Below are 26,195 nucleotides of genomic sequence, written 5' to 3'. Positions count from 1 at the left end.
AAACATCAGTAGTGTAACTGATATTAGTCTGGAGAAATGCAAAGCATAACATGTACATCTAATTTTCATTGTTAAAAAGTGGTTTTCTCTTAAAGAAACATCTGCATCTCCACAGGGGACCCTGGGGTTTTCATGAAGGAAGAGCACAGTTCACTATAAATCACCATCAACTCTACATCGTAATTTAGCAGCAAACATGTTAACATGGGAGCAGTAAGGTAATAAAGGGGTTTTATTGTGTGGAGAAAAATTACAGCTTTTGACATAACAGTATTTCTCCTCCCACCCTCCCCCAAAGCATGGCAGGAAAATTTTTATTAATTAATTTGTAAAACGTCTACTTCTTACTGTCCATTGCTACAGATAATTTCCTTCTTCCTGTGAGGACATGTGGCAGATAGGTTAACGTGCTGTTTCTACTCTTAGACTTTACAAACCCTCTGCAAGTGTCCTGAAGGAGGTCACAGTTCAGTGATATCAGTGGTCAGATGCCAAGGTCAGCCACCCAAACAACATATACCTATCCCAAGATAACAAAATAACATCCTATGTTAGTACTATTGCCCAAAAAAATCCTGATTTTTTTTTAAAGTTTGAAAATGTACAAAAATATCAGGACATTATAAATTAATATATATTAAAGCATCAAGAAATAGTCCAAAGTGATGACCTAAATCGTTAAGTACAATGTACTTTAATACAATAAATATTCCTCATTGAAAATGAATACTGTATAGGGCTATTTAGAACTCATAGAAACAAAAATTCATATTATTACTATTTTTATCAATAATCTATTGGTTCTTAATCATCTCCTTTATCTTTATATTACAAAAATTTAATACTGGAAAGTGGTAGATAAACACCTTCGTGTGCTGTTTGTGCTGTCATTGCCAAAGACAATAAAATACATTGCAGCACTCCACACCCATTTCTCTCTGACTGAAACCCAAGCATCAGGACACTTAATATCTTGCACAAAATATTTCTCATCCCTTGTATCTGTCTACAGATGCTGGATTTCCATTGATCTGCCTCACAGTCTCATTCACACATTTGTGCTCAATATGTCCTTGTGAACTGCACTGATGTGAATGGGGTCATGGGTTTTATGCTATGGGCAATCGCATGTGAGTGTACAGTCCTGTGTCGGGCTCTTGGATATGTGCTTCTGCTAGCAATAGCATGTTCCAAAGATGGCTCCATGATGCAATGGTCCCCACCGCTGCACTAATGCCTCCACGTGTGGGTTTTCTTCACACTTCTCCAGTGTAGGGGACGCTTTAGTACAAGCATGTCTTTTATTATTTTTTTTCCAAATGCAGACAAGTCTTTATTATCATAATAAAAATAAGTCTGTTCTCTATTTTACAATATATTTCAAATATTTCCATTATGAAGCATGAATCAGTCCAACATGGTCAAGAAGTATACAGCTGTCGCCGAAGATGGAAGCTTCTGGAGATGCACTTAGGACGCACATCTCGTGCAGCCGCACTTCACCACCTTCTCAACCTCATCCACAAAGGAGGACCCATCTGTGCATTCGAAAGAGTATTTCCGCCTCTTGCTCCTCAGAGGTCCACAGCACTGCCCACCAGAACACCCGCCTCTACACTCTAAGCGAGACACTTTCTTTGTTGTTTGACAGGCAGCGTAGCCCTGCTGCTTCTGGTAATAATCTCTTATCCGTTCCCCTCGACAAGAAATTTCTAGAAAAGAACAAGGAAATAGAAGCATTTAAAAGGACAGACCCTGTAGAGTAACCGAGAGTCACGATCTCCATTCTGTGGCCACTGTCCTCCTTCCACTTTGTTACTGCTATTTTTTCATTGTGATGCTTGTGGTCCATATTCTGGGCCGATGGCACAACCCACTTTTAAGATCTCTATTTCCAGCAAAATGAATGCTATATATGTAGACAATAAATACAACATGTTTGTTCTGACAAGAAAATTGGATTCCTAAATCTTTTCCTTTATTGTAAAAAAGGAGAAATAATATACATCTCCCGTTTTTTGCAGGACTAACAGCTGGTTTTGTTTACCATGGGGAGCAGTTTCAGAGAGAATGCAATTTAATTTATTAGACCTAGAATTTAATATTATCCAATATGTTACTTAATACAAGTAACATTCCACTAACTTCATAAATTACGCTAGCATGAAGTAGTTGAAAAGGAGACATCTGTTAAAAGCTTCCGCAGGCACGTTCATCTTATTTGTCTGATGCACCGAAGTTGGTGCCAGCTGGAGGCCAGGCAAGTTCTGATCTTGGAAACAAAGCTGAGAGAGGTGGTCTGAAAACTCAGCCTGTTCCCATCTGTCTCACCTGCATAATTTACTGTGATAAATCAGTCCATTCTAAGGCCAAAGATGATTTTGTACTCAAACCAGAGCAGAGTTTTCACCTTCCTGGTATCTCTGTGCTCAAAGCTATATCAATAAAAAGCTACACCAATGTGGGTCAGGGGACCAGCCAGAGGCTGAAGGTGATGTTGGGCAGCTGTGCTCTGAAGAAGGGAAAAGGAGACTTCCACAGCAAATCAAGTTGTGATAAGCTGACCATGGAAAGCATCATAGTAGAACTTTAGTGCCTTTCATGGTCAGTACTTGCATAACACTTGAAAACCAATCAACAATAGCAGCTCCAAGCCACACAAAGCCTAAGTCTTTCTTCGCTGTGCCCCTCTGTCTCTTTCACCAGGGATGAGGCAGCCCTTTTGCTCCATGAAGATGAGGAGGTGCCTAGCTTACCTCTATCGCAGCTGTCCCCAGTGTAGCCACTGTTGCATTCACAGTAGGGCTGACCGAGTCCAGAGAGCCTGCACTTTCCATGCTTGCACTTGATCATTTGGCAGGGGTTAAATAGATCTTCTTCTTCATCACAGAGGACACCCCCATGGCCCTCCAGGCACTTACAGCTGTAGGAGAAGGCATTGATGGGCAAGCAGGTGCCATGTACACATCTTCAGGAAAGGAGAAACAGGAATGTAAGTGCCAGTTGATATAGGAAGTCAGAAGGTATTGTGGTTAGGAAAACACATATCTGAATACTGAGAGGCTAATATGTTGATTTCTCTCCTACCTCCCACCCTGCCAACCTTCTGCTTTCTTCTCTTACATGTTGCTTTGAGAATTTAGCATATGTACACAACACCAAGCAGCTGGAACTCACTTGTTTCCAAGGCAGGGGTCATTGGTTCGCTGGTCACAGAGGGGCCCCATCCACCCTTCCTCACATTCACAGGTGAAGCCTGATTGGCTGCTGGGTTGGCATGTGCCATGGGCACACACTCTCTTGTGGCATGGTTCACAGCCTGGCAAAATTCCGGTTTGCATGGGCACTTTCCGGAAGTCCTGCAGCTCACTGTTGATGTAAAGGTTCCGGATACAGCCATGGAAGCTGGTGCCGTTCTTCCCAGGGGCCTGGCGCAGGGATGCCACGTTATTCTTCCCCGGCATGCCTAGGAAGAAACAGCATGTCAGTTAAGACACTGAACAGGCTCCTCAGTCATTTGTTACCAAGTAAGAGCAAGGTTCATCAGCCCTTTGGGATCTTTGTGCTCAGATGAGGAGGGAGAAGGGTTGGGTATCTTATTTCTCATCTTGGTAAAGTGCAGTAGTGTTATTCTAACTTTTAACTAAAATAAACCTAGTTTACTGGTGGTCAGTTTTTAATTTGTAAAATTGTTTCAAACAAAACTTCAATATATGTGTAATATATATGACAATCTATGAGAAGGTCTATTCAAAGCAAAATCTAGAGATCAGCTTGATTGTTCCTTTCCCCTGGGTCTATAGTAGACACTATGCACACTGGGAAGCCACAGTTTATAATGCTCTGATTAAGTCTTTCTCCAGTTAAATCAAGGGATACAGCCTAAAGCTCCTGAACACGGCTTCCATGCCACCCATATCAGCTTTTTGCTGATTGCTCCAGCTTCTTACTGGTAGAGGCCAGGTTCTGTCTACCAAGACTCTGAGATGAGAGCTGGGGCTCACATTGACCCACCATGTCCCTGTGAAAGCCTAACTTCATAACTAGCCCAGCACCTTAAGGCAAGATCCCACTTACTCAAGCATGCCTGTGCCTTAAAAATCTCACTTTTTGCTCCTTATCAGGAAAGCACTTCATTCATACCATGTTTTTTTTTTCTCTTGCTACTTACAATGAAGCTTTCATATTTAAAAAGAACAAACCAAAAAAATAGAGAATATGTCCCATCACAAACAATATTTGCAATCTTGGGGCATATATGTTCCAGAAGTGACTGTCATCTGGTAACTTATTTTTGGCAAAGCTGAGGAATTTTTTCCATGGCCAGATCCAGACCCTGAAATAGTTCCTTGACAGCACTTTACACATAGGACCTTATAGGATACTGGGTGAGGAGAGGGCACTTGGAATCCTCAGAACCACACATGAACTTTAATGATCCTCATTTTGGGTTATTTCCTAAATTAGTCAAAAATGAACTTCTTCCAAAGCTATGTTACTAGCTTACTTTGTTGGAGGTACAATGTTTATATGTGCATACATCAAGATTAAATGAGGTTTGGCAAGTTTCCTCAGCAGTAAGAAGCAATGCGTGAGTGAGCTTGTGTCCTTTAGTACAGAAGCTTACAACTATAGAGGGTGTGGTTTTGATGGTAAAAATCTATAAAACAACATAGCTAAATACCATGTACACACTCTGCTTTCGATAGCATATAAAACCAAGGCTCTTTGCAGATTATTTTTGGACGTACGGATTGACCCAAACACCTCCTCATACACCTACCATGTGTCCCTCTTTCCAATAACTATTGTAGGTCAGTCTTTCTATGTCTGGGTTAGAGTGCTAATTCTTAGATGATAAACAGAAGCAGATCCATATTTTTTTCCTTTAACACAGTAATTTACTACTGTACAGATGAGGATGTCCTGGAACCATAAATACCATTGCTTCAGGCTGAGAGTGCAGATGCACAATGCCTTGCCATACCTGGGAATCCATGATTTTGCTTTTTATGGCTTTCTTCTATTTCACAGACTTTAGTTGGAAGTAAATTAATTCATCAATCATGCAATAAATAGCTTAGTAAATGCATTTTAAAAAAAGTGTATGTTTTAAAATGACTATAAGGGTTAGAGTAACATTGAAATCTTTTGTCCAAAGGTAACACTATTTTTGTAATATGTGCCTAGACACCTATATCTGTGTTCTACTTACCCCTGACAGTTAAGTAATAAGTGTTTTGGTTGAATTGTTATATGGGAAAACATTGCAATCCTTCTGATGTATGTTGCATAAACACAATATCATGACTAACAATGCAGAAGCACACTCAGCTGCAGTACCAGTTTGCATTTTTTCAGGAAATGCTTCTGCAGTGACCCAAGGTCTAAGATGTCTTATACTGCCCTCCCTGGGGACAGCTCTGGTTTTAATTAGACTTAACCTTGCTTCCCCTTTGTGTACTCAGCTCCTCTTGCCTCTGTCATGTGACAGTCCGGGTGTGGTCTTAGGTGTTCTGTGTATTTTAAAATCTCAACCACGCCGGAACCATAATCTTGGGAGAGGAAGGAGATGGGCTCAGTATTCTCTGGCAGTTACAGCTGAGACCAGGATGGTTTCCTGTAGGCTTGAGTATTCAGAGGAGCTTCTGGTTTCTTCTAGGACCTCTATCCTCAGAAGTATTAGCACTTTTTATTTAGGAGTTTAATTTTTCCTCCTTTAAAATAATGTTCTGTCCTAAGTGATTTCATCAGTATTGTAAAACTGAATAACACATTCTAAAAGGGTCTTAAAAAAATGAACAATTTCCAATAAAAGCACCATAAATTCAAGTCAAGGGCAAGTTTAGAAGTAAAGCAAAGCCACATTACTTAAGCCATTTTGTTTTCTGAACTTTGTTAAGGAGTAAGTGGCAATGCAGGTAGCTTTGGAGTCAGAAAGACCTGGACTTAAATAAAGTGTCTATAACAATTTAGCGTTGCAAACTTGGAATGGCTTTATAAACTTCTTGTGGCTGTTCCTCTGAGACTACGAAATTGAGAAAATAATGTTTACCTTCTAGTTTTACTTTACTTTTCTCTGAAGACGGAAGGCTAAGCCACTACAAAGGGGTGCCATATAAATGAAGACATAATTTAAAAACCACTGTTAGTTACATCAAGTGCTTAACCCATGTAAGTCATCCCTTTTAGATTGTTGTTGATGCTCAGGGCTAGCTTTTCATACTGCACGGCAACTCTGTGAACTGGAGAGTATGAGAAAATAGAAGCTCAAGCCAGAGCCAATCTCAGAATGGACAGGGAAGGTGACCCAAGTCCCACCCAAAGCCTAGGAGCTACTGACGATGGTTAGCTTCTGGGAGAGGGACCTTGTGTTGATGAGTGAGACTCCAGGGAAGTTGAGCAAGCTCCAGTAGAAAGGCAAACATTTAAGACTTATGGGCAGCACACACTGGACTTGTCTTTGTTGTAGTTATTATTGTCATTTTGTTTGTTTCATTGTTTTTCAAAAATGTATCCAGAAGAAAGAAAAACAAAGCAGAAAAAAAAAAAAAATCACCAAGAAAGTCCCTAGCGTGGGTGAGTGGGGTGTTGGAGGACTGGGAAGTGGGAATGTCAGGGGTTCAGGATGTGAAGTTCCTCAATAAACAATAAAAATATTATGGAAAAAGGATACAGATTTAGGTAGTTAGGAAAAGGTTATGAATTTAGTGGAGTAGAGGGAGGGATGAATAAAACCAAACACATTGTACAACAAATTTCAAAGAACTAATTGAGAGAAGAGTCTTATGATACTCATTGTTGTGACCCCATGAAGAAATGAGGTGAGTTAGTTTGCTGAGTCTGGTCAATCTGCAAGGATTTAATTGTAATGACATATCATTGAATTGTAGAAATGCCTATATGCTTCATGTTGCTGGGACCACATGGGTGTTTATTTTTCAGCTTTGTGACAATGATCATCCGTTAACTTTGTTGCCAGGATATTGTAGATGTCTCATAAGCATTGCTAGAATTGAATCAAATATGCTAAACTTCTTCTAAGCATTTTAAACAGCATCAAAAACTTAAAGTCTCTGAGTTTTTAATTACTGAAATTATTAAAAATGAACATATTCTGCAGTTCGGGGACAATGACAGGCAATACTTTCATAGAAGTTTTGGAAAGATTAAAATAATTGAACAGCAATCTGAAGTTTGTAGTGGCTAAGAACTCCATGAAAATATTTGTCCTGATGAAGAAATGAGGAATGCTGACTTATTTAAAGGCTTGATGTATCTGTTAAATAAGTTACTTTTATCAACTCAATAATTTCATTCATTATATTTCAATTTAATATCATGTGTCTTGTCTTTTTCATGAATTTTTAAATTCTACCTCCAATTTATACTTTTTTTCTTTCAGACAATGGTGTTCTTTCTCCGCTCTTTCTCTCCCCCCACCCCTCTCCTTAATTCTTATTGCTTAAATTAAGACTAGGAGTTGTACTGTAAAGTTGAGTGACTGATAGTTTCATTATCAATCATCCCATCACTTGTGTAAACTTCCAGATATATAAGCAGGACACCACTGGACTGAGCTGATATGATCTGCCTCCTTAATTGAACTTGGTTAGAGACTCCTTCTCAATACATAACACCAAACTTCTTATTAGAGCGTGTGTGTGTCTGTGTCTGTGTGTGTGTGTGCGTGTGTGCTAGAAAACCACTTCTGGTATCTTCTGAGGATATTTCCAATTTTTTTTTTTTTTTGAGAGATTCTCCAATTGTCCTAGGTCTCACAGAGTAGGCAGTCAAGCAGATCCTTAGGATTCAGAGGCTCTAGTGATCTGCTTGTGAGCCTCCACAGTACTGAGATTTTTAAGCATACCACAATGCCTGCCATGTTACATGGGCTCTGTGTATTTAACTAAGTTTCTTGAGCACTTTGTAGACTGGGCTGTCTCCTAGTATTATTTTATCGTTTTTCCAATTTAATCTCTCAGAATTTTCTGCTTCTGTGGGCAGACATATATACAATAAATGACAGTATATATAAATTACCTAGGTAGCATGTCAGAAGTAAAGAAGAACTAATGCCCTTCTCTGATCTGGTGACACACTGAGTTAGACCCAGAACCAGGATGACACCTCCACCTCTACCTGTTTTATGCTTGTTGGCCAATTACAGTGACAAATCAGAGTTAATAATCATGGCACCAGGTACCAGTAACTTAGATCTAATTTATAATGAGAAGTACAGAATTGGAAGACCATGGGATTTGTAAAGAAGTTCACCTCCAACATAAAGTGGGGAGTCGAAATTCAGAGTAGATTGTTTTGACAAGTTGGTGATGATTTTAGGGCTTCCTCCATCCACGGAGAGGGAAAGACTAGAATCCAGGGTCAGTAGCTCCACAATGTGGAAGTTTCCATCATTGATTGTCTCCACGCTGCAATGGAAGGGGAGGGAAAAAAAAGAAAGAACTTAACTTGAAACATAGTTAAAACACAAACTTCTATAAACTCAGCTTCAGAAAAGACATTCTTAGAAGATACTAAGGACACTGACCTTTAAAGGATATTCTGAAGAAGATACAATTAATTTCAATTTCTTGGGATCATGACACAAAATAAACCGCTCTCCCAGAGAGAGAACTGGGAGCAAGTACATATATCACCCAGCCACAGTGACCCCACTGATGGGCATCACAAATGATAACTTACATGCTTTACTCCTAAAGGACATAAAAGTTCTATTTACCCAGAGACAGTCTAAAACTCCAAATGGTATTAGAGAGAAGCTTTTGCCTCCTCCAGAAGCTCTGCAGGATTGCTGGCTTCTGCAGTGTGCTACTGTGTGTTAGCACCTATCAGAGTCAAGCATGCAAGCGAATACAAGAACCAGCTTGATAGGACCTCTGCACTTTTTCAAATTTGATAAATTGAAAATATACTTTCATTTGTCATGTGTTTTTGGAGGGATGCCTCTTGAGCCATATTACTGTGAAGAAACCTTTGTTCAATTGAGAGCTGGGATTAACAGGTTCAATAAAATGTTTACATAGTTAATATGGTAATGTTTTTCTCATTCCCTTTTTTTGAGATTGTACATCATAATTTCATTCTTCCCTTTCCACCCTCCAACTTCTCATTTGCCTTGCTTTGCTCTTTCAGATTTGTGTCTTTTATTTCTTTATTTGTGTACACACACACACACACACACACACACACACACACACACACACACACTACCATATTTTCCTTCTAAAGATCTTTGAGGGGATTCAAATTCATAACTTGGAGAGGATTAAAAAACATAACTGGGGCTGGAGAGATGGCTCAGAGGTTAAGAGCACTTTGCTGCTCTTCCAAAGGTCCAGAGTTCAACTCCCAGCAACGACAAGGTTGCTCACAATCATCTATAATGAAATCTGGTGCCCTCTTCTGGCAAGTAGGTGTATATGCAGGCAGAACACTATATACAATACTTTTTTTTTTTTTTTTTTTTTTTAAATAAAAAATTAACTACTTCTGTTTTGAAGCAGAAAAATTAAGTAGTGGATGTTAATAGACAATGAAGATGAAGACATACAAAGGAGTTTGGTTAAGTTTGTTAATAGGTGCTATATGTTTTTAATCGTGTTTATACTGTATTTAAATTTGGTGTTATGCTGGGCTAAAATGTTAGCAGGATAAATGCTCACTGCCATGTTAGGAACACCCCCGCAATTTAGTAAATAGAGAAAAAGATGTCATAATAAAGCTGGGTTAAAAAAAATAAATGATTAATATTGAAGCCCTAACACACTAGAAAATTGCCTGACCTAAACGATTGAGACTTTTCTTTATTCAGAGATGAACATATGTGGGGATGTGATAGAGACATTATTTGTGAATATTAAATCATAACACTAGCTACAGAAATGATTGTTCAATTTTCTGTTACTAAAATTTAAATTTTGCAAGGAGGTCAAGTCTATAAATTAACAGCAAAGCGCACTAATATTTCTGACTGTTTTCAACGCTAGTGTCTAATCACATTCCACTGTTTGTTGACCAAAAACAAAGAAGTTTTGATTTGAGGACGTTTGAAATATTATACAGATATGTGAAGATGTTTTAAATCCTTGGTATAGCAGTTAAAAGTTTCCATGCCTGTGGCTGTGGAGGTGGCTCAGTGAACATCTCCACAATGTGCCTGTGGTAAGTATAAAGACATGAATGTAAACCGCTAGGTCCTACATAAGATGTAGTTAGTACCACGTGCCGACACTAATACCCTGAGAGTGTAACAGTGGCATCTGTATTTTGGTAATAACCAACAGATCTCTAATTGTACGTAAGACCTTCCCAACAAGAGGGAAATAATGCCTGATACTAGAAACCTAGCAAACTACACAGGATTAGCGATGGTCTGCAACCATCACTTTCCTATACTAGTATTATAATCCCTAACTACATTCTAAATACTTATCCTTATATCCCCGGATAAGTATAATTTCTCTTTGAAACAGATAGGCCATTACAGAAAACTACAGCTCATCAAAATTAAAAGAACATGTCATGCTGTCATGCCGACAACTGATCCATCTACAACACTGTACCTAACACTCAGGGAACAGGGGCAGAAAGATTATAAACCAGAGGAACGGTATTTGATTGTGTTTCCTAGAAATTATAGAAAAGTTATCCTTAGAAATCTAAACAGCATGGTGTTTCCATGGGCCATAATCTGTTCATCGACTGTATCAATAGTCATGCTAGTATGGAAGAAAAGGAAATCTCACAGGGCCATAACCCTATACAAAGACCTGTAGAAACTAGAGGATGCTGACAGCGGGAGAAATAACCTTCCCCGGGGAAGACCTTCGCAATTGGTTATCCATATGAAGTCGTCAGTCTAAAATCATGTATGTACAAGAAACATTCTCCTCACTGAGTATGCTGTAGTTATATATTTATGCATTAAAAAGAAGAATAAAGCAAGAAAAGAAGAAACAAAGGCCATGAATTTGGAAGAGCAAGTAATATTACATGGGTAGGTAGAAAACAAAGGGGGAGAAAATGATATTAGTACATTCTATTACAAACCTTTTTACAGATTTATTTTATGTGTATGACTGTTTTTTCTACACGTAATTTTGTGCATGACAAGTATTCTTAGTACACGCAGAGGTTAGAAGAAAGCTTTGAATACGCTCGAACTGGAGCTTTTGGTAATTATATTTTGATTTTAAACAATAAAAAGCAGTTAAGAAAATGACCCTATTTCAAAGAAATATGCTGAGTTTCACTATTAGCACTTGGTTAAATAAAAATGCATTTGCATTTGAATTCTGCTTTTTCAGTTATTAACTGTTTGACATGTTATTTTATTAAAGATTTCAGAAGTTATTTTATGAAAACACGCGTTGGTTCTCCCTGGTGAGTGCTATAAATACTGCCCCCTCTCACAGTTAATTCTGTGTGAAGATGAGAGCATGTGTAGCCATGTGTAGCATAACCAGGTTAAATGTCAGATATTAGTGCCATTATCACCTTCAGCAGCAAACAAACAATTCTCAAATCTTAAGACAAAACTTAACTTAGCCCGTTTTACAGTGTCAATTGCAACCTAATGCTAAAATATAACTTCTTTGAGGTGTATCTTATTCAGGCTACCAAGAGTTACACACTGAATTATTAAAGTATAGATAAACATAACAAAGTTAATAGACACATATAGCAAAGGTCATAGCCAATTGATGCTCCCCCTGAGATGATATGCAACTTGAGGTAGTTTTTCTATGGAGGTTCTATAAACAGTGACCTTAATTAGATTATAAATATTAATGCACAGGCACTTTTATTTTCTCTTTAAATTTGCAAAGAAAAGGCTCACATATAGCAAGGAATGGGCTCTTGGTCACATATTGATTTTAGACAATCAATCCAGACATGTCATTGCTAATGATAGTGTTTGGTGCAGTAAAATTGAGTGGCTCAAGACCTTTAACTTTTTATGCTCCTTAATGCAGTGTTCCAGCTGGGAAGCCAGAGGTAGGTCATTTCATGAGCAATTTGGTTGACTTCCCAATCATTTTCTTTTTTGTACCTTGTTTTGTTTGTTTTGGAGTTTTACATCTTTAATGCCATATATTATTTATTTCTGTATATTTTCAAGTGTTCATATGACTATCCGATAAAAATGTAAATGCTCAATAAACAGAACTTATGTAAACATCGGTGACACATGTTAAAGGTAGCAGGAATTGTTATTAGTTATAGTACTAGGTAATAGTTATAACTAATAGGCTTTTGACATACTTAGAGATGACTTCTCAAACATACATTTTATTGAGAAGCCTGGAACATTCAGGGACAGCATTAAGCATAATGCTGAGACGTATAGCTTGTCCTACTTCTAATGAAATGTGTGGCCTAGAGCAGGTCCGATCATTTCTCTTCTCATTAGAGAAATATAAATAATAAAGGCAAAAATCATTTGAAACGTATGATGAGTGAAGTACTGTTTACAAACATTTTACACATCATAATAGTTCTCTTAAGGCTCGTAAGAGCTGAACATCTTGTTGCCAAAGGATACACAACTACTGGTGGCTAAACAGGTCTGAAGCCAGGACGCCTGCCTTGCGCATCTACACTTTTGATTATCATGCCACACTTTTTAAATGAAAATTACTTAACCTATAACAAGCTTGTAATATTTGGTAAGCATCTTGGTTTACCTGATATCCTCGGCTCTCCCAAATAACTAAGGCTAGTTACATTTTAAGTAAATTTATATAAGTATTGTACAGCGTGATACATATAGTAAAAAAATTGCTGAATTACAAAAAAAAAAAAAAAAAAAAAAGAAGAAGAGTACTATCAAGATGAGGCCTGGACATTATACAAATACATATTAAGCATGTCTTTTCCAAATTGGGCCCGATTCTTATTTTCAAATTATGAGTGATATTCACATTAAGATTTTTGTTTTACTTAACAGCATCAGTATATTCTATTTATATAATTTTAAAATGAAGCGAGGACTGATCTTGGCCTTTTAGATGGTTTTTAAAATTAATGACTTCATTATCTTTGTTTGTTAAGGGTATTGTACCACAGGACCAAAAGAGACTACGTCTGGCTGAAAATATTCTAAATTTAAGCTGCTGTTTCTAGTGTGAGACGCACTGTACCTGCTTGAGAATGCTGTACCTGTGTAGTCTTTTAAGATAAAGCATGACTGACAGCTCAGCCTTCCACCTTAAGACTGACTGAGCTGTCATTGATTTTGCAATCCATCACAGTCACCTCCTTTTAGGCCCAGCTGCAATGCACAGTATCCTCTGGGGTTTTGATAAGCGTTGATAAACCCACTTTCTTCACTCCCCAAGGGAGCGATGTAGTTGATGACTCACAAAAAGTAGCCACTGAGCCATTTAACTTTGCCCTATTCAAGTGGTGACATAAATTTTATTTATTACCATTAATATGTAATTTAGGTTCACTCCCCTCATCAATTATCTGAAATTTTGTTTATTTGAATTTCTGCACTGAAAATAATTACAAGGAAAAACATGTGATTTTCCAACTGTGTGGTTTACTATGTAAAAATGTTTTTAAATTTTGGAGTTTTAAAGAAAACTGGGACTTCTCTTTCTTCTTTGTACGCAGCAGAATGTATTAACAATGACATATTTATATTTGCACAATCTACCAGTTTGAAAATATTTCAACAGTTTAGTAAGGATGAAACTTTGTTTGTCTGTCTGTCTGTCTGTCTGTCTCCCTCCCTCCTTCTCCCCTCCCTCCCTCCCCCCCCCCCCCTCTGACAATGGGCTCCAGTTATTTTCCCTTAAAAGCCTTAAATATCTGATCACATAGTCCACGCAGTGGAACAGGAATCTAGAAGCAGATAAGAGCATCTTATCATCTCATGTTGATATTGTCATGCTAGGCATGACGTATCCATACAGGAGGTGATGATGAAAATGCTGCTGCTGCTGCTATACTCGAAAGTAGCACTTTTGCCTGTCTTTTTGAACTAAAAGAGCAGGAAGCCAAGTGAGATTAAAGGTACTTAATGTCTATTGCTTGCATTAGAGTTTTTTGGAATACATTTTTTCTAGACTCGTTTTCTAAATGCATTTTGATCAATGTTTTGAAGCAGACTTCTTTAAATAAGACACATTAGAAATAGAGAGAAGGTGACTGTGCTCTGTGAGGCAGTGGGGATCTCAGAAGCACCTCTATCTGCTGATGTGTTTTTAGGGCCAAGCACAATCTATAAACTACCAGCAGTACCAGGTGCTGGGGCCCTACCTCATGTCCTGTCCAGCACTGTGGCATTTGCATGCATCGGGTGAAAGTTGCACAACCAGGTGTGAAAACAATAATGGTTTAATCCTTGAGATGAAATTGAAGGCATTTGGAGAAATGTAATAACTTGCCCAAAGCTTTAGTGTTCATGGAAATGCCTTCCGAGACGGGATGTGAAAATGGCTGGATGGCCATCTTAAAAAGAAAAAGATGGTCCAAGGGAGACCATCCTTATTATTACATCGGTGCTGAGGCTCTTCTTTCCCCCCTTATCTCATCTCTATTCATCCATCCTTCTCCCTCTTCCTTTTTCCCTTTTCCTCCTCAGTTCTTCCACTTCATCTTCTCCATCTTGTGTAAATGGATGGTCCAGACAGTGTAAAGTCATGGAAGCCTAGCAGCTGCCATCAGAAAATACCATGGAATCACAGGAGTCTCCTACAGGCATTGTCTTTTGCATTGGCATGGCAGATCATCCTGATGTCCTATTTTTCATGGTATTTCCCAGGAAGCTATTTCATTTCATGCATGATGTTACTTTTAATTTGAAGAAATGAGTATATACTTTTTATTAATTATTTTGTAAAAAAAAAAAAAAAGAAAGAAAGAAAGAAAAGAAAAACCTCAAGAGCTTATGTTAATCTTAGTTAAAAGAAAGTTGCTTTGATAAGCAGAAAATTATAATTCTGTTTGAGAATTACAATATGCTTTTAGTCTCTGAGTAATGTTGACGATAACATGTTTATGCACTCATTCGTTCATCCGCTCACTCATTCATTCATGGCATTATTATTGAGTTCTTCTCCATGCCATTTTCTAAATTCATAAATCAGACATGTGGCCAGAACCTGTATTTGATCATTTCTTACGTATCTTACTTTATATCTTTTGCTGCAGATCAAATCCCTATAATAGATTGTTGGGTGGTAGCAAATGTTGAACAATCAGCCTTTGGGGAGAATGAGCCTATATTTGTAGCATTTGATGATTTCTGTGATAGAAATACTATGATATCAAAACAGCATCCTGCCTGATATCACATGTCTTCTTGGGCATGGGAAGAGAGGCATGTCATCAGCTCTCAAAGCACAGTTTAAATTATTCCACTCACACAAATTGCTTTTAAAGTCTACTCTGTGGAACACAGCAGTGCCTGGAGGTTTGTAAGACATGCTGAACTTCAGACCCTGGAAACTCCAGAATCAGAAAGGAGTGGGGGGAGGGCACTCAGCATAGTCTGCCCACCTACTGCCTGTATTCTGGGTGCTGGGAATCTATATATGTCTAAAAAGGGCCACAGTATTCTATGATGATGTAAGATGTACATTGATAAAACATGCTACCTTATTTGTACTTAAAAAAAAAAAAAGTACTACATCTTATATTTTATCCACACCCATAAAGGTGTGTTAGCTATTTTCTATTTTACTTTTTATTTTTATAAGTTGTGTGTATGTGTCTGTGTGTGGGAATGTGCTCATAAGTGTAAGTGTCTGCAGAGGCCAGAGGCACTAACAACCTGAAGCTGGAGGTTCAGTGGTTCTAAGTTTTCCTCGTGTAGGCACTGGCGACCCTCTGAAAGAGCAGCTAGCACTCTTATCCGCTGGACTATCCCTACCCCCCCTAATTTATAAATAGAAGTTGATGAAGTTTACAAAGCTACCATTATCTTAGAAAAAGAAACTTTGTTTAATCTAAGAAAAATAGCAATTTTTCCATTAAAACAATGTTCTCTTTATCTAGATTTTAAAAAAGAATTGAAATAAAACTTATCCATCTGGGTCTGACTTGTGAAATCATTATCCTTCTGCTAACTTATTTGTAACAATAACTGATATCACAAGTGAATTTTTAAAGTAAAATAATCCTATAGGAACATTAACTGGATATATGATTGTTTTTCTCTGACATTCCAAAATAAAATCCATTTTTATCAAAGTTGAAAAGAAATCAATCAAATGATAAAGTGCACTTGATATAAAAATTAATTTGCATATGCAATTTCCTCAGAGAGCATTAAGCAATTCATAATGTAGAAAATGTTGCTCAGAAAAGTAAATTTTATATATAATAAGTAATAGCAAGGAAACAAAACACAAACAAGAACAGTTATCTAAAATAAGAATATTAAATTATGTTCTTTAAAGCTACAGTGTGTGCTCATAATAATGTTTATTAATGTTGATTAGAAATATGATTTGATTTTTTTTCTTTTTTTTATTAATTTATTCTTGTTACATCTCAATGGTTATCCCATCCCTTGTATCCTCCCATTCTTCCCTCCCTCCCATTTTCCCCTTACTCCCTTCCCCTATGACTGTGCCTGAGGGGGACTTCCTCCCCCTTTATATGCTCATAGGGTATCAGGTCTCTTCTTGAAATTTTAATTTAACTAAATATTTATTAGCTAGCTCACAGGAGTGATCTTTATGGTGCTACTGATAGATTTTTACTAAAATAATGCAGAAATAGCACCTTTCTCTCATGGTTTCTAGAAAGGGAGGAACAAGCACAAAGGCTGTGCCATTTTCTGACCTTTAGATAAGCCAGAATACTAGAGCAGTGTTAAACTGCAAGTTGAACAGGAAGGAAAAATAGGATTAGAAGTAAATGCACCCTACTCCTGACGCCAAGAAGCCAGCCTGTGAATAAAGAATGTTATAGAATCATCTTTGTACTGAAGTAACTTTTTAGAGTCATTTTCTTTTTGAATTGTGAATCTATGATGCCAGTAACTGTTATTATTTACTAACATATTAACGGCTGGCTATTTTGCCTCTCAGAATATTCTCATAAAACAGCACTATTTATTTACTGTCAGCACATTTAGGTGAAGACCAGTCCGGTGAAGAAACGTACCTAAGACAGTTTTCAGGGCACGGTCATTTATTTAATTACTTCAAAATTCTGTCTGAGTGATGATGACATGTAAATGGTTCAGAACACAAAATAATGTGCAGTGGCATTTGTGTAGTTACCATGAGTCCACCTCTACTTCATGTAACTATCTGGGATACAGATATCCATTTCTTTACTCTCCTCTGACATTGCTCATGCTTAAATTTTTTTTTGAGACATAGTTTCTCTATTATGTAGCTCTGACTGTCCTGAAACTTCCTATGTTGACCATGCTTGCCTTGAACTCACAGAAATCCACCTGCCTCTGCTTCCTAAATGCTGGGATTAAAGGCATGTACCAATACATCTGGCTTCTACTTTTTATTTTAAATTGAGTATTATACTTTGATAATCTTTCAATTTCTTGCTAAGATTTTCCCATTTTTTTCTCCCCTCCCTCATTTTTTACCTTTTGGTCCTTGGAATAGTATTAATTTTCTTAATATTTATATATTATAAATTAATTTAATAGAATACTAACAGTGTTGCCTGTCTCTTTAAACTATAAAATAATTTAATAGCTTTCCAAAATTGTATGCTTTAGTTTGAAGTACAACAACTAAATAAAAGCTATTTGACAAGACTGGTAACATGCCTCTCTTATATAATTTTCTTTTTTATTAAGTATTTTTTTCATTTTTACATACACATTTATATTGTTACACATATATACAATAAACTAACATCAGCAAGAAGAACCATGAAAAAATCAGGAATTATATAAATGTTACAGTCTTAGTGTTTTGGCTATTTGTATTTGGCAACCTTGAAGAAAACATATTCTTTTTATAACTGTCACAGGACACATGCTATTTTTTTTAATTGGAGCAAAAAATAGCAATGAACACAGAATTAAAAAACAAAACAAAACATAAAAAGCCCTTTCCAGTAAGCTTTCACTTGGAAAATCACTTGGACTCATTCAACTCATCTAGAAATATTTTGGTATATATTTGGTATATATTAAGTGACTGCTAGCTTTAATATGCCAACCCAAGAATCTTTACTATGGTTTGGAAAAGTTCTGCACTGCATCATTGTCATCAAAAAGCAAAAAAATAAAGTAAAACAAAATGAACTACAAATTTATGAAATCTTTTTATGGGCTGACACACTATGTAATTTAAAGCCTAATGACACAAAATGTTGGCAGTAATTGACCAATATTTGGAGGTGAAATACCATTGTATTCCATTTGAAAACCAATAATTATGTGTCTGTTTCTGTGCTCTCAATAGTCCAAAGCGAGCTAGGTCACCACTGGAAGAACTGATGGAACTCCACTCATGGCTGCAATTGGCATCTACTTTTCCAGAACTGTTTATGAAGGAGCCAATGAGCTATGAAGGCTTTTGAAGCACACTTACATATATTCACAGATGACACCAATAAGATTGAGACCACTCACTCCACTCACATTCAACACCCAATTATTTCTAGCCAAGTGTATTTGGCCTACATATGCGTTTTGTTCATAAATAGGGTATTATAAGTGTGAGTCCAACTGGGTGTGGTGGCATCAGCATTCAGGAGGCAGAGGCAGGTGGATCCCTGAGCTGGAGTCCAGCCTAGTGTACAGAATGAGGTCGAGGACAGATGGGACTAAATAGAGAAACCCTGTCTGGAAACCACAACAGCAGCAACAACATAAACGTTAATCAATATTTAAAGGAGGGAAAAATTCATACTGAGTGAACGAATGAGCAATAGACCCTGAATAACATTTTTGCATGACGGTATCCAAGATGAACTGAGTAGAAAGAGACTTGATTTTATTTCTCTCCCACCACAACGTCTATTGGCTCTTTGTCACGGAGGAACATATACTTACAAAGGCAGACATTTTAAAGAATGGGAGAGTGAGAGCATAGTCTTTCCCTACATTTACTTGCCCAATTCAGTTAAAGCTTCCTGGGAAACTATGCATGTGAAGAAATGTCCTCTGCTTCATCAAGGAGTATTGATACTAAGGGTATGTATTACAAAGTCTTATAATAATACCGCAATAGCTTGTGTATGCCATTAAATTCATTCATAAAGTATATAACCTCCAATGCAACAGGTGTAAGGGTAGGGAAGCTTCAGGCTAATTAGGTCACGAGGGTTCTGCCCTCACCTGGGAATAGCCTGAAACTTCCAGGAATGGGTTAATTAGCATGGGTGAGTCCCAATGAAAGGATAGACTAGCACTTTCCTCTCCCCCTGTCTCTAGCATGTGCAATCCCCCCCTTTCTTTCTACCATAGGATAATACCTTTTTGCAAGAGGTATGTGACCTAATCCCATATTTTCTAGTTTGCAGAATGTGAAAAAAATAAATCTCTGATTTTTATGTTGCTCAGTCTCAAGAATCCCGCTTTAGCAGTTCATAAAGAACTAGAGCACTTGCTATGACAAAAACATCACTACCCCTTCCCATATAGAATTGCAGAAGAGAAGTGGTTCTTCATTGAATAAGCATTTTCACCTTTACCAGTAATTGAGAGATCTTCACCTGTAAATGGCGGAAGCCGGGTGAGAACCGGTGTCATAGCTGGCTCGAACTCGCCCCCGATAGAGTTCCACAGCAATGTGGTCTTTGTCACCCTTATACAGGAGTATGCCGCTGTCTTCATCTGTGGCAATCTAGTAGGAGGTAGCCCTGATGTTAGGATGCACAGTCAACCCAATGTATTCATCAACAGAAATAGGCTGCTAAGGCAACGAAGGGTTTTCACTACGGTTTGTTTAGTGGCTATGAGAAAACATTTGTTGAAGTCACTGCTTAAAGGCAACTTGTCTGTGAATTGTTTTGTTGTAAATAAAGCCAAAATAATTTAAGAAACCAGTAACAAATATTTAAGTAAATCTGTGAGCTGTCATGTCAGAATTATTTTTGCTATATTTTTTCTGAATTTTTTCTTTTTTCTCTGAGCTTTATTCCTGACATATACTAAATGTGACTATATTAAGCAAAATGGGTTCTCACAGCCCATACAAAATTATTTATACTCATGCTAATGTGGAGGGACAAATAGAAAATATCTGCATTTATGTCACATTTCTGGGGACTATATAAAAATTTAAGTGAAAGTTAGAATATAAAAGTTCCAATACCAATGTGCCGCAGATAATTGTTCAATGTGGCAAGCGCTAGAGGCTGGATGGTGCAAAGAGACTCTTATGCCTCCTTCCCATAATTTCAGAAGCCCTGCCAGTACTGTCTGTCAGGGTTAAAAAAAGGGAGGGGGGAGTCTATAGGAAGTGGGTCAAAGTCACTTAAATTGAAAATGTATTAATTTTGCTTACCAGATAAAAGAAGTATGTAGTCCCAATTTGTCTAAATACTCTACATTTATTATTCCTAATCTAGTATAATTCTCACCTCTGGGGCGTGAATGATTTGATTAATGGTAAATGTCTTTGTGGCAAGACATAAAAATGTTAGTTAATTCCATGTCTCTTGCTAAAGACTCTGAGTGAAAAGTTACAGGTCAAGGTGTGGTGTCTCCCCTTTGTGCTTCTCAGCTGCAGGTTTCTTAAATCCCGTGAGCAGAGAAGAAATGGCACAGCCTTAAAGGTAATGGGCAAAATAGCTTCACTTAAAGTGTAGTGGCAGGTGCCAGCCCCCCACCTTTTAGTGAATTAACATACTGGCTTCTATCTTATTTTGAAAACACAGACACTGAAATGAAAAATTCTGAAGCTTTTCACACAGGGAAGATTTTCCTTTCTTCACCACATCAGGCGGTTCAAGGTGTCCCTTAATCAGTCAGTTCCGCTCGAGACCGCTCACCTGAAGTGTGATGTTCGTCTGAGGCCGAACCTTGGCTGAAGGAATCTGAAGGTAGGACTCTTTGTTTACAAAATTCACACTGACCAGTTTTTCACACTTGTCTCCCAGGTAGCCGGGCAAACACTGGCATATTGGTTCATTTATCCTGACGATGCACTGAGCTCCATTCTGACAATCAAAATGATCGCAGGGGCTGGTGCGAGGGAGGACCATGGGTGGAGAAAACTCACAAAACAAGCCACTAGAGAATGTAAAAATTAGGTTAGATTAGATGTGTTAAGTGTCCTAGAGATGCCTCCCTGAGTACAGATATGTAGCATGCCCTCACCTGTAGCCTTCAGGGCAGATGCATGTGTATCCGTTCACTGCATCTGTGCAGTGAGCACCATTTTTGCACTTGTTATCATGACAGTCATCAAAGTCGATGTCACAGTGCTCACCAATGTATCCTGGAGTGCAGTCACACCTGTTCCAACAACGAGATAAAATTCCAAACTTGACTGAGCCAAAAGATCATGATAAAACCTTGGCATTTCATCTGGATTAAACTAGCACCATCTTTACAGCAGTCTTGTCCTTCAATTAATGGATGTTTGCAACACAGCATTGGCTACACTGTGAGGCATGGCTTTCTTACTAACAGTCTTAAGATTTATTAACTCCTTAGTGACCAGGAGCAATCTGAATCTAAATACAAAGAAGCTCACTGTGTCAGGGTTTCCTCCTCACTCCTTCACAGCCTTTCTCTTTTTCCCCTTCTGTTTCTCTCCCTTTGTTGCCCACAATATCCAGTTTTCTATTCTCGTAATCCCATTGCGTATTTGGATGATGAAAGCCTTATACGTAAGTTTACGAAGGAGATTTTAAACATGCTGCAGTCATCTGGTTTCCCTCCTGAGTGCTGGGACTACAGTCATGTTACTATGGCTGGCAAATTTACAATGAATATTAAGAATATTTTTTAAGTAGTAAGAGTTTTATTCTGTCACAGACTATATACAGTAGGAAAGAAAACGATGTAAGGAAATGAAATTAACTTTAGTGGGGAATCCTGATTTTTTTAATTAATCATTTTGGGAAAACTGGGCAGACTTGACAGGTTGGGATTTTAGATCAAGTTCAAAATTTCTGGTGTCAATTCTATGGTCACTTATCTAGCTTACTCATTTGGGTTGTGTAGAGGCAAAATGGACATCCATTTCATTGATGATGAAGGACTGGTCTAATGGAGCTTACACTCGTTGGGCGTCTTTTCTGTCCCAGTATACACTCTAAGAATATGGGTTCAGTGAACCCATTGTACCATCCCTCAGCCCTGTGATGGTGATGATAATATGCCACCCCTGTACAGGTGTAGATATTATGGGAGAAAAAGCTCATACCCTTATCCACTGATAGACACTTTAAAGTGCCTCTTGTAGGAAGTAGATCTAGGGAATTTGACTAGAGCCTTGCTCCTTAGCTACTAACCATACTGTTGGATAACCAGTTGCCCACCCAATGTTCCCTATAAGAACTGTCCTCAAGTGATGATCATTGAAAATCTAACTATGGCTGTCCTGACTGCATGATCCTCTAGGGAAATGTCTTCCAGAACAAGCAATGGTTCATAGACAATTGTAGTCCTCACTTAATCATGGTTACAGCTACCCATGATGGAAAGTATTCACTTAGGTTTCAGATACAAACAGCAGTAAAACATTGTGTCTTATATTATGCATCCTTCTGAGTAGCATCAGATCCCATCTGCTCTGTCCAACGCTGAATATTTTTTTTATCCACTTTTTCATGCTGAATATCTGCTACCTCCCCAAGAGGAATTAAGTAAGGTCTTAATAATCACATCTGCTTTTACAGTATTGCAGTATGTGTGTTCAGAAAACCGTTATGTAGGAGCCACACTCAATGCCACCATGCCTATTGCTCATACTTGTAAGCACTGCGTCATTACACATAACACAGGAAAAATGAACAGAGCATAATACAATAGTTTGAGAGCAAGGGCACTTTGTTAAAATTTTTGTTTTAATTGATGTTCATCTCTTATTGTGCTTCCTTTGCTAGGTATGTTTTATAACACTTAAGAACTTTAGGGAAAAGGGGATATATATAGGATTTAGCAGTGGCCGACATTTCAGGCATATAAGGGCCACACCTCTATATGTTTTCTGAAGATGTAAGGGCATTGGAACTTCTACAGGTATGGCCATAGATGGTAGAACTCTTTGTGACTGCTCTCTCCATCTTCCACTCTCCCTCACAACATTCTCCTGCCATAACTTGTTCAGGTAAACTAACGTGGCGTACACGAGTTTGTTTCCTTTGAGTTTAAAGAAGGGTTCATTTCTATCTCATGTGTTTAATACATATATGTAAATATACATCGCAGAAAACCATGTGTTTATCCATTGAATTTAGGCTTTGTGTTACATAAAACTTATTCCATGCTGGCTTCATTGTTAAGCATGCATCTTTTCTTTAATGCATCAACATTTCTATTTTCTAGCTTAATGAAACTGTATATTTCAACATTCACCCCATGATGTCTAATATATGTACACACTGGATAGTAATATCAATAGTCAAATGAATTAAATACCCACCACTTCACTGTGATAGCTAGTATTGTTTATGTGGCAGGGCTTACTTGGGAAAGGGGCCTGTGGGCATGCTTATGAGGATCATTTGGACTGCACAGGTTGGAATAAGCAGGCCCACTCCTGCTGGTGGTGCCATTCCCTGCCTGAGATCCTGAACTACATAGATTAAGAGAGGGAATTGAACAAAGTATGTATTCACCTTTCTCTCTGCTTTCCGGCAGTTGATGTGATTCATTTAGCGGTTCCCTGCTCCTGTCACCCTAGCCACCTGGCCATGGTGAAGGGTACAGTGAATTGTGAGTCAGGGTAAAGGTTTCTGCCTTCAAGTTGTTTTTGTCAAATGGTTTTGTCACAGCAACAGGAAAAGAAACTAATAGTTACCTTCTTTCCCCTTTTCTTTTATGGCAAGAATAATTATGATCTTATTTCTAAGCGCATGAATGATGCTGTTAACTGAAGTTACTGTCTCTACATTAGGTCTCAGAACACAAGCATTTACTCCCAATACATTCTTAATATCAGGGATTAATAGCCTCTATTTCCATTACTCCTAAACCTTGGCATTACCCCTCTATTCTGTTTCTATGAACTCAACTTTTAAAATTCTAAATGTAAGTGACAGCTCACTTCATCTGTCCTCCTACAGCTGGATAACTGCATGTACTCTAAAATAACATGTTAAGGAAGTGACTTAACATCTAAGTATCCCTTTTTCATCTATAACGGGGTATAATAATTTCTGTTTTACAAGTATGTTAAATATTAAATTAAATACTATGTGTAAAGTCATTAGCATGTTATTCAAATAGGAGAAGGATCAATAAACAGTTCAAATTTTTGTAACTATGAGTCTTGATATTTCTGGAAAACGTTTTATATGTATTCTCTACTAATTATGCAGTATTCTATACAGAAAATAGTATTTTTTTTATTAATTTATTCTTGTTACATCTCAATGTTTATCCCATCCCTTGTATCCTCCCATTCCTCTCCCCCCCCATTTTCCCACTATTCCCCTCCCCTATGACTGTTCCTGAGGGGGATTACGTCCCCCTATATATTCTCATAGGGTATCAAGTCTCTTCTTGGCTACTTGCTGTCCTTCCTCTGAGTGCCACCAGGTCTCCGCCTCCAGGGGACATGGTCAAATGTGAGGCACCAGAGTACGTGAGAAAGTCGTATCACACTCTCCACTCAACTGTGGAGAAAATAGTATTTAAACAAATAAAGATAGTTTAAAAAATATCTCATTGAATGTGGCATTACCAAGTGCCAAGGGTATTATATAAGATGCAAGATCAGGTTATTTGTTTACTGGAGAGCCGGCGTATTAAAACAAACGGGAGTGCAGTTGTTCTAAGAGAGCCGGTGTATTAAAACAAATGGGAGTGCAGTTGTTCTAAGAGCGCCATTCAGGTGGCTTGTACGGTTTGGAAACAAAATGAGCTCATTCAGAAAGCATGCTTACACCGGGCTGCTTGATTTTAACACTAAATCACAACAGAGTGAAGTAAACAGCAAGTCTGAAGCTAAATGGACCCTAAGTGGCCATCCACATTCCCGATGGATGGACGGGGCCTGGCAGGGAACTTCCATCAGTGTTAATGTGGGGAGATCCACTGAAGTGCTGAGCATTTAACAGAGAAGATAGGCTTTGAAACACTCTGAATTATTTATCTGAGAAAAAATCAAAGTAAAAGATAAGAGAACCATACATTTACCACAGTAGCTGTCTAGGAGATATTTTATGCCCTCTTTTCTCCAAATACTATTTTTTAAGCCCTTTAAAACTAGCAGTTATATCATGATCAATTAATCTTTCCTTCTCTTGTTTTAAGGCAGGAGGGAACATTTAAATAAGAATTTTGCACATCTCCTATGATCAATAAAGCCATCTGATGAGGAGTGAGGGTGGAAATGGAGAATATAAAATATAAAAACTAAATATACTGTTTATGACTCTAAATGCTAACAAAGAAAGATATATGCTTGAAGATATGTCTTATGGCATATTATGCTGTAAAAATATCTCAAAGCAGCTAAGGAGATTTATGAAGTGTATAATAAAGCATGAAAACTAAAACCAGCTCCGTTAGCTTAGTAATAGGAAGATGAAACTGAAGTAACATACAACTTGTCCAAACAACATTTCTCAGTAAAGATTTTCTCTACTTGCTTCCCCTTGTTTGGTTTTCAAGACCATTTTCATTTTTTCATTCGACAGCTATGCTTCCCACAGTGTGCAATTATTTAGAAGATGGGAGTAATAGCAGACACTCTGACTTAACCTGTTTTCAGCTCAACTGCATAGAGCTATAAAGTGAGCAGTGGGCCTCCAAATCAGTCCATCTGGGTTTCAGGTAGGCATACTCTAGAGAGCACGCAACCTAATTGCTTATAGTAGAAAATACTTAATTAAGAATTAGTCCTTTGTTTAAGACAAGCTCTCCTCGTTTAAAGTTGTTTCTATTAAGTCTTACTAATAACTTGTCTTAGAATTACACAAAGTCCCGTGGAACCTGTTTATCAGATTTGATGTCCCAGGAACCCGTCCTTGTTAATTTTAATTTTCTGCAAAGTGGTGATGCTTGCTCTAGCTAAGTGATGTAAATTTTGGCTTGCCAACTTCAACTG

General features: G+C 37.8%; 1 protein-coding gene across 2 annotated transcripts in view; it reads right to left on the bottom strand.

Moving 5' to 3' along the window:
- Positions 1 to 603: 603 nt before the first annotated feature.
- Positions 604 to 26,195, bottom strand: part of Slit2 (slit guidance ligand 2) — a 338,183-nt gene continuing 312,591 nt past the window's right edge. For both annotated transcript variants that reach the window (XM_051165157.1, XM_051165158.1), the window contains 7 exons: positions 21,290 to 21,427; positions 20,962 to 21,202; positions 19,681 to 19,811; positions 8,278 to 8,432; positions 3,178 to 3,466; positions 2,757 to 2,968; positions 604 to 1,712 (listed from right to left, as the gene is read on the bottom strand). In XM_051165157.1, coding sequence (XP_051021114.1) covers positions 1,471 to 1,712; positions 2,757 to 2,968; positions 3,178 to 3,466; positions 8,278 to 8,432; positions 19,681 to 19,811; positions 20,962 to 21,202; positions 21,290 to 21,427 — 1,408 coding nt within the window. In that variant the 3' untranslated portion in view covers positions 604 to 1,470. The remainder of the gene's footprint in view (positions 1,713 to 2,756; positions 2,969 to 3,177; positions 3,467 to 8,277; positions 8,433 to 19,680; positions 19,812 to 20,961; positions 21,203 to 21,289; positions 21,428 to 26,195) is intronic.

The sequence above is a fragment of the Acomys russatus genome, chromosome 22 (genome assembly GCF_903995435.1).
Source record: "Acomys russatus chromosome 22, mAcoRus1.1, whole genome shotgun sequence".
In the NCBI taxonomy this organism is placed as follows: domain Eukaryota; kingdom Metazoa; phylum Chordata; class Mammalia; order Rodentia; family Muridae; genus Acomys; species Acomys russatus.
This window is presented reverse-complemented; position numbering and strand designations above follow the sequence as displayed.